At 40.9% G+C, this 9721-nt stretch overlaps 1 protein-coding gene across 1 annotated transcript in view; it reads left to right on the top strand.

The window, feature by feature from the left end:
- Positions 1-563: 563 nt before the first annotated feature.
- Positions 564-9721, top strand: part of SCAI (suppressor of cancer cell invasion) — a 165950-nt gene continuing 156792 nt past the window's right edge. The window contains exons 1-2 of the mRNA XM_004375660.2: positions 564-695; positions 1426-1470. Coding sequence (XP_004375717.1) covers positions 643-695; positions 1426-1470 — 98 coding nt within the window. The 5' untranslated portion in view covers positions 564-642. The remainder of the gene's footprint in view (positions 696-1425; positions 1471-9721) is intronic.

The following is a 9721-nucleotide window of genomic DNA, read 5'->3' as shown; positions in this document are numbered from 1 at the left end:
TTATTTTGGTGAATTTTTACAGTTTTCTGGCTGTATCTTCCACGAAGAGTAGCTGTGAGCTGTGAGCCCACTTCAGCTATGATGTACAGACAGAGATCGCATTCGAGGTGGTTCAAAGGAAGCTCGATTGGGAGAGCTGCCTCCCTGTCTCATCTGCCAGAGGAGTTTGGGAAATTACAGTGCATGGCCTTTCGGTCCCGGCATGGTGCAACAGTGGTGGTGGTGGTGCCAGCAGGTATGTGGGATGAAGGACGCAGAGTCTGGAGGACCTGCAGGCAGGTGTCTGGCGCCGAGCTGCAGTTCCTGCTTTCGAGCGCACGGTGGCACTTAGGTCTCCCCCAGTCCTGCTAGCAGCCTCTGTAAAGCACCTCCGCCGCCACCTGCAGTCTCAACCAAACCTCCGGGTGGGCAGCGCGGAATTTGACAGCCGGAATGTCCAATCGACTGCCAGGCTTTCGGCCGCACAACGGCTCTAGCCAATCGGAGACGAGCAGAGGCGCGAATGAGGCGGGCCCGCAGAAAGCCTTGCAGAGGCGCGAGGCCCTCCTCCCGCCCCTCCGCCTACTCCAGCCTCCGCCGCCTCAGCTTTCCGAGCGAGCCCTGTGGCCGCCGGAGCAGCTCCCGCGGCGGAGCCGGAGCCGGATGGTCAGAGGAGCCCGGCAGCAACAGCAGCCGCGGAGTCGCCTGGTCCCCAGGTGGGGTGGGGGTTGTGCGGAGGTCAGGAACGGGGATGGGCCGAGCGGGGCGAGAGAGCGGGCCCGGGGGCAGTGGCTTGGGGCCACGAAGCTTTCGGGGAGCCGAAACTGGAGGGGCGGGGGTACAGGCTGTGCGGGGTCTTGGGGGCGCCGAGGGTTGGGGGCGCGGGCTGCGTGGCGGTCGCATCGTCGAGGCCAGAAGAGCGGGGCGTGTGAGGGAAGGGGCGCCGAGGGGTGAGGCTGGGGGCGCTGGGCCGGGCGGGGCAGGGCGCGGGCGCCCCGCGGAGGGGCGGTGGAATGCGGGGAGCGCCAGGTCTGGAGGGGCGGGGCTCGGAGGGGCAGTTTATGTTTGGGAGGGGGTGGGCACGGGAAAAAGGAGGTCAGAGGGGCTTGCGGGGGCGATAAGGCAGACAATGAGTAGGTGGAGGTGGGTGGTTTTGGGGATCTGGGCTGTGACGAGTAGGGGCTGAGAATAGGATGAAAGACTAGGAGGAGGCAGAGCAGGTTTTGGGCTGAGAGGGCGGGCAATAGAGGAACAGTGAGTCCCAGGATTGCTCAGTCTTGGTAAATAGGGGAAACTGGGCATAAGGCATTTGTAAGGTAAGGTATGGACTTAGCGAGCTTGTAGTTCCAGAGGGTGGTACATTTAGTTCTAGACTGGCACAGTAGGTCCTAGAGATGTGTTCTTGTGAATTACTTTTAGTTACTGTCTTATCTGTTTGGTCTGTAGACTGAGTGGCACAGTGGAGAAACCACCTCGAAAACGGAAAAGCAGGTAAGGCAAATACCTTCCTAGTTTGCTTCATGTTTTTCTGTTTGCTTAGCTGCACCTGTGCCATACTGCATAATCGTACACTCTGTCAGTAGATGAAGTTTTTTATTTAGCTTCTTTGTTAGAATAACTACATGCAAGACCTTTGTTTTGAGGGCGTCAAAGTACTACTTATACACCTTTTAAAAAAATCTAATAGAATGTTGGAAAGAGACATGGGTAATTGAAAAATCCTAGTTTTTTATTTACTTTTGCCATAATGTCAACGTTTTCTTCACCAGCTCTGTTTAAAAAGCAAGTGTTTGTTGAACATCTACTATATGCCAGGTACCAGGTGCCAGTTGATTTATATGTGTTATTTTCTATAATCGTCGAGGCATCCCAAGGAAGTATGTGTTATTATCATTAATTTGGAGAAGGGGGAACTGAGGCGCAGTGAGGCCAAGTAATATCCCAAGATCACACAACTAATAAATGATAGAACCAGGATTTGACTCCAAGCAGTCTTACTCCAGAGCTTAAAGTCTTAACCATTATACTATACTGCCATTAATAAACCATTGAAAATAGGTTTTCTTATTGCTTTTTCTTTCTTCATTGTATTTGTTGTTGTGTGCTGTCGAGTCAGTTCCGACTCATAGCAACCCTGTATGACAGAGTAGAACTGACCCATTTCATAGGCTGAAATCTTTACTAGAGCAGATCACCAGGCCTTTTCTCCCAGAGCAGCTGGTGAGCTTGAACCTACCAGCCTTTCAGTTAGCAGCTGGGCACTTAACCATTGTGCTGCTAGGGTTCCTTCATTGTGTATAGAATCTAATAAACAATGAAATGGTTGAACAGTAGGAAAGTAGAGAGAAACAAAGAGCTTAAGTAGTCGACATACTAGTGAATTATTCTTTAAGTAGTGAAGAAGACCGTATTTTCATTTCACAAACATTTTTGGTGCATTCCATGTGTCAGGTGCTACATAACAATTCTGTGCATTCATTCGTTTTCACAGGTGTAGGCACTGGCCTAGAGAGAGTAAGCTACAGTAGTAAGGATATGACCAACAGGGCTACTCTCATAGTTAATACTTGATAAGTTATTGCTGAAGGAGCCCTGGTAGCCCAGTGGTTAAGCAAGCGCTTGGCTGCTGACCGAAAGATCAGCCCGCCAGCCGCTCCTTGGGAGAAAGATACGGCAGTCTGTTTCTGTAAAGATTACAACTTTGGAAACCCTATGGGGTAGTTCTGTTCTGTCCTTTAGGGTCACTATGAATTGGAATCGACTCAGTGACAATGGGTTTGGTTTTTTTGGTTTTAAATTATTGCTGTTAGTACACAGAAAACTTCAACAGTAGGTAGATATGAAATGCTGATGGTGAAAATGCCAACAGCTAAAATTCCTTTGTCGCTTTTGAGGCCTGTTCTATCCAAAATGGTAGTCACATGTGGCTGTTGAGCATGTGGCTGTCATGACTGAGGAACTGAAATTTTAATTCTATTTAATAGTAATTAAATATAAAAACTGATACTCAGTTTCATTATTGGAAAACATTGAAGTATGTTTTGAACAATTTGAGTATGGGAATTTGCTTTTTCATTTGTAAATTTTATGAAATGTTAAAGATAGACCAAATATTTCCAATGAAAATTTAATGTCCAAATTGAGATGTGCTGTAAATATATACCAGATTTCAAGTTAGTACAAGAAAATGAATGTAAAATTTCTCATTACTAATTTTTTATATTGATTACATGGTGAAATAATATTTTGTATATATTGGGTTAAATGTGTTACTAAATAGAATTAATTTCACCTTTTTTAATGTGACTACTAGAAAATTTATAATTACATATATGGTTTGCATTATATTTCTTTTGGATAGCACTGGTTTAGCTCCCATTGTCCCATTGCCAGACTCTTGAGTAGCCTCCTGACTGGTTTCCCTGCCTCGAATCTGATGTCTTGTAATTCATTCACTGTGCTGTGCAAGTTGATCTTGTAATTCTCATTCTTAAGATCCTTCTGTGGTTCTCCATTGCTTTTTGAACATAATTCAGACTTTGTAACCTAATCATATAAAAGGACTGCCTTTATTTCACTCTGACATACCTTTCCAGACAGTTTAGTACTGTGGTCATAGACGTTCTCAATAATAGACATGTCTAATTTTAAATGATACAACTTGCTGGTGAACCCTTCAAGATGAGTTAATTGCCAAATGTAACAACTCAGTGTTCCATTTACTGTTCCCAGAACTTGTTACATTCTCTCTTTGCTTTGGGTTTTTGCACACAATTTCTGTTTCTCTCTGGAGTACTTTTCTCCTTGCTTCTTGACAGGCTCCCCCCTTTAAGGCTCAGCTCAAACATCGTATCTTCAGTGAGGGCTTTTGCACCCTCTTCTCCTTCCTATATTCTATGTTGTTTACTCCCGTGATAGTCTGTACATATACTATGTGTAATGGTTTGGGCTGAATTTGAATCCCAGTTCTTCGGATACTAGTTGTGAGATCATATGCAAGTTCATTAACCTCTCTGACCCTCAGTTTCCTCATCTGTATAATGGAAATAGTAATAGTCCAATCCTCATAGGGTTGTAAAGTACTTAGTACAGTGCCTGGCACGTAGAAAGTACTTAATAAATTTTAGGTTAAAAAGCACCCACCAAGTACTTTTTATTTCCCATCTCTTATATGCAGTGTAGGAAATTAAAAATAAAGAAACTAAGGCAAAGAAAAAACAAGAAAAGAATAATATAATTTAACCAGTGGCAAAGTTAGTACATAGACCAGAAAGGACTGCACGATTATTAATGGTGGGTTCCGTATTTGGCTGAGTTTTGTAGAGCAAAGCAAAGATGAAAATAATAATTATCAGATTCATAGTGGTTATAAAATTAAACACAAGTTGTTCAAGAGAAGCAGAACTTTTTAAAACTGTTCGATCTGAGAGAAGTTTCTCTCTGATCTTCATACTGGGTACACTGTGTGGTTTTGTGGACAAAATCTCAACGATAGAGTAGTGATTTTTTTTTAAGTTTGCTTCTTCTAATGCTTCTCAATCCAAGTTGAATTAATGCCAGTGAAAATTCTCCAAAGGGCTAAGATATACATCTGTGATTTAGACATACATCTCTGATAGTTTGGCTTGATTTAGAGGTAAAGAGGAATGAATAAGCTACAGGGACTCAGTTCATTTTTTATCCCTAGCACCTTGAATAGTGCTTGGCAGTTGGAAAAACAGTTTATTGAATGAATGAGTCCTTAACTCTCCATGAGTATTATTTCTTGTAACTAAGTTTTGATAAGCATCAGGCAGCGGTGAGTTTAAGCTAATATTCTCAGTCAGGAATCATGAGGACTTGTATCTGCATGTCTGATTAAGGTCAGATCCTGATCAGGTCATGACTTTGACCTGAATGGATGTTTAGTGTACATCTCTAAACAGATCTTATGGGCAAGATTTTCCTCGGAAAACAGTTCTGGGATTACTGTTGGAGGGTGTGGGAAGGCCAGTTAAGACTCTAAAAATGGATTCTAGAGAAAGGATGTAATAGTGGTAGCCAGAAATTTTTATAGCTGTTATTATCAGTTTAATACTGTGGCCATAGAAATTCCCATATCAAATAGATCAAATGATACAACTTTGAGATGAACTCTTCAAGATGAATTAATTGCTGAATATAGCCTTAAGTATCAAATTGAGTTGGCCTGTATGTAGAGTTGTTGACTATTATGTATCCTATTACATTTTGGAAAATAGTTGCCAAAAGTATGACTTTGATTTTAGTATAGTTGATGTTAAGTCATTCTTTCTGATAGATGTTAGTAGCTGAATTATCTTTTGAGAAAATTGCTAGTGCAGACCCACCTGTAAGACAGTTGAGATAAGCACCTCATCTTCTAATGTTAATATTTTTTGTGTGTGTTTTTTTATTTCCTTGAGGACAGGAATGGTGTCTTCATTCATCTTTCTACTTCTAGTACTGAGAGATGCTCAGTAAAACTATAATGAACCAATAAATGAATTGGTGGCAAGAGGGAGTTAGTGTGGAATGGGGCTTTGGTGATCCAAAGTAATGTAGTACTATTTCATGCTCTTGATAAACTGTACTAGACTGACAAGAATTTTAAGATCAGGAAACTTGATATCTGTGTAGTTTTGGAAAATTCCGAAGACTTCAGTATGTCTCTTAATAATGTTTGGATTATAAGTTAGGGAATCCTTTCAGGTCCTGTTAGGAACAGGACCCATTTGTTTGGTTAGGATTCACATTGATTAAAGCTGTACTGTGCCATTTAGGCTTTTTTTGGGGGGTGATGTGTTTATAGCAAAGGGATCCAGGCATTTTAATGGTGTATGTAATCTGTTTAAGAAACATTTGAATGCTTTCTTGTTCTGGGTACTAGGGATACTGACATAAGTAAGATATGGCCTTTGCTATTAAAAAGCCCATATATTAGTGGGAATGACAGACACTAAAATAGGAGACAGTGTAATGACTTTGTATATATACAGAGGTTTATATAGTATATACAAACGGTTTATAGTAGTTCTGCATACTGGGAGTGAGGGAGGTTTCCAAGACGTTTCATTTAGGTCTTGAAGATTTTGAAGATTAATTTTGGCAGTGGTGTGGCTGTTGAAATGATAGAGAGTAGAGTCTGGCCCTAGATGGACTAATTATGAGATCTTAGGTGAGCTGAATTCAAGACCTGAACCAGGGCAGTGTCAGGTGTGGAGCAGCTTACCAACGTATCTTTAAGGGCTGTGATGTCAGACTAAGCACTGGTTCTCAGCTGGGGCCAGTATTGCTTTCCAAGGGACATTTGGCAATGTCTGGGAACATTTTTGGTTGTTATAACTGGGAGCCTCTACTGGGTAGAGGCCAGGGGTGCTGTTAAACTTCCCACGATGCACAGCACAACCTCCCTCAACAAAGAATTATCTAGCTCAGAATCTCAGTAGTGTTAAGGTTGAGAAATCCTGGACTGGAGTTTCAATCTTAGCTTTTCCAAACACTAGTTTTGGGCTCTAGAACAAAATATTTAACCTTTAAATCTATTTGCTATACTGCAAAATGCTGTAATGATAGTACCTACCTTGTAGGATTATTACTCTCCTCTAATAGAATGTAAATTTGAGTGCAGAGATTTTTGTCTGTTTTGTTCATTACTATATTTCCAGCACAAAGACAGTGCCTGACACCTAATAGGTACTCAAAAACTCTTTGTTGGATGATTCAGTGAATGGCCGATTGAGAGGATTCAGTGGAATAATGTACATATAGTACCTGGATTTCATTTTACTTGGATCCACAATCAAGATCCATGGAAGCAGCAGTCAAGAAGTCGAATGATGCATTGCATTGGGCAAATCTGCTTCAGAAGACCTCTTTAAAGTGTTAAAAAGCAAATATTTCACCTTGAAGACTAAGGTATGCCTAGCCCGAGCCATGGTGTTTTCAGTCACCTCATATGCATGTGAAAGCTGGACACTGAATAAGGAAGACTGAAGAAGAATTGACTCCTTTGAATTATGGTGTTGGCAAAGAATCTGTCTAGGAAGAAGTACAGCCAGAATGCTCCTTAGAAGCAAGGATGGCGAGACTATGTCTCACATACTTTGGACATGTTATCGGGAGGGATCATTGTCTAGAGAAGGACGTCATGCTTAGTAAAGTAGAGGGTCACCGAAAAAGACGAAGACCCTCAATGAGATGGATTGACACAGTGGCTGCAAAAATGGGCTCAAGCATGACAATGGTTGTGAGGATGGCGCAGCACCGGGTAGTATTTTGTTCTGTTGTACACAGGATCACTATGAGTCGGAGCCAACTCGATGGTACCTAACAACAACAGCAGTACATGGTACAGTTACCTGACATACAGTAAGGACTCAATAAATGACAACTGTGACTAGGTGGCACAGTGGTTAAGAGCTACAGCTGCTAACCAAAAATTTCAGCGGTTTGAGTCCACCAGCCATTGCTTGGAAACCTTATGGGACATTTCTACTCTGTCCTGTGGTGTCGCTATGAGTTGGAATCGACTCGATGGCAACGGGGTTTTTCTTTGTTTTTTTCTGGTGACTATCATTAATTTGTAGCCCCGGTGGCACGGTGGTTAAGAGCTACGGCTGCAAACCAAAAGGTTGGCTGCTAACCGAAAAGGTCAGCAGTTCGAATCCACCAGCTGCTCTTTGGAAACCCTTTGGGGCAGTTCTACTCCGTCGTATAGGGTCGCTATGAGTCGAAATCGACTCAATGGCAGTACGGTTTTTTTAATCATTAATTTAATTTTTTTTCCAGCTTTATAATCAGCTTTATAGAGGTATTATTCACTCAGTACAATCATGATGTAGAACATTACCATTCCTGCCACTCTCATCCCCAAATAGTCTTGTATTACCTTGTATTCATGGCCCATGGCACTGATCTTTTTTCTATCACTATAGTTTTGCCTTCTGTAGAATTTCACATATGTAGAATCATACATTATATAGCCTTATTGTGTCTAGTTTTGTACCCTTGGCATAATGTTTTTGAGATTCATTCATGTTACTGCATGTAGCTATAGTTAATTCCTTTCTATTGCTGAGTAGCATTCCACTGCATGATTTTACCACAAATTGTTTATCCAGTCACCAATTGATGGATGTTTGGCTTGTTTCCAGTTTTTGGCTATTATGAATACAAGTGCCATGAACATTTGAGTAAAAGTCTTTGTGTGGACATATGTTTTTACTTCACTTGAGTAAGTACCTTGGAGTGGACTTGCTGGGTCTTATAGTAAGTGTATATTGAACTTTTTTAGGAATTGCCAACTTATTTTGCAAAGTAGTTTACCATTTTGCATTCCCACAACCAATGTCTGAAGATTCTGTTTTCTCTACATCCTTGCCAATAGTTGGTATTGTCATTCTTTTTTAAAACAGCTTTATTGAGGTATAATTGACATATAATAAACTGCGCACATTTAAAGTTTACAGTTTGGAAAGATTTGACACATGCACACCTTTGAAATCATCACCATTGTCATGTTTTTAATGTTTGCCATTCTATGGATGTATAATGGTATATATCATTGTGGTTTGGAGCTGGGAAGAGAGATTAGGGCTTAAGATATAGATTCAGAAGTCATCACAAACACTTGGGGATTGAAGTTGTGAAAATGAATGAAATAACTGAGGAAGAGCATTTTGAATGAAAGGTGAAGAGGACAATAGAATGATAAAGTAACACCTTGTGATAACAGACCAAACTGCTTTCTGTCTTTTGTAACTTCTGTTAGCAGAGTGTTATCCCTTTCTTTGCAGTATTATCATCCACTGCAGGGCCTTTCTGCAGGTAGTCATCAGACAGGTAGTGTTTATCTCTAGGAGATAGATCTCTGTACTCCTTGGTGAGAAACTGAGATTCTGGAGGTAATTATATGGAAAATTGAGGAAAGGATTGCCATTCTACAATAGAACACATTCTCTAGTTACAGAGTTTCTTTATGATAGTGTTTGCAACATTTCTAAGCAAATGCACTGGGTTTTGGTATAGCTGTTTCTTGTAACACGTGTCAGTGAAAACCTAGGGCATGATGCCAAATTCAGTTCTGTGAAAGGAGATTCTGCAGGGGGCCGAGATAGCATGGGTGAAGTATTTAGCATTTTGATGGTAATATTTTATTCAAGAATAAAGTCTAGAATAGCTCAAGCAGTGATTTTCAGGGGTATTCAAAAAGAGCCCAAAGGTTCCTTGGGACTGATTCTAGGCCTCCCTGGAGGATGAGATGCCAGGAGTAGCCAGGGGGAGTTTAGCCTCCAAGGCTCTACTTCTGCTTTTATCTGTCTGTCTGTCTGTCTGTTTTTTAATAAGGGAATTTTCAAATATAAACTTAGAATACTACAATGAACCTGAATTATTCAGCTCCCAGCTTCAAAATTATCAGCTTGATCCTGTTTCATCTATACATCTTTTATTCCACCTGATGCATATTTCCGTACATCATATAATTCATCTGTAAATATTTCAGTATGTACTGCTGAAAGACGAGGACTCATTTATTTATTTTTCTTGGCTGTAAGCTTAATTTTTTATTTTTTAATAACATATAACCACAGTCCTATTGACAATAATCCCAAAGTTAATAATATCCTTTGATATACCATCAAATATCTAGTCTTTTTTTTTTTTAATTTTTTTTTATTGCACTTTAGATGAAGGTTTACAGAACAAATAGTTTCTCATTAAACAGTCAGTACACATATTGTTT

Source organism: Trichechus manatus, unplaced genomic scaffold, assembly GCF_000243295.1.
Source record: "Trichechus manatus latirostris isolate Lorelei unplaced genomic scaffold, TriManLat1.0 scaffold00038, whole genome shotgun sequence".
NCBI classification, from domain to species: Eukaryota; Metazoa; Chordata; class Mammalia; order Sirenia; family Trichechidae; genus Trichechus; species Trichechus manatus.
Note: the sequence above shows the minus strand (reverse complement) of the source record. Positions and strands in the feature narration are given on the sequence as shown.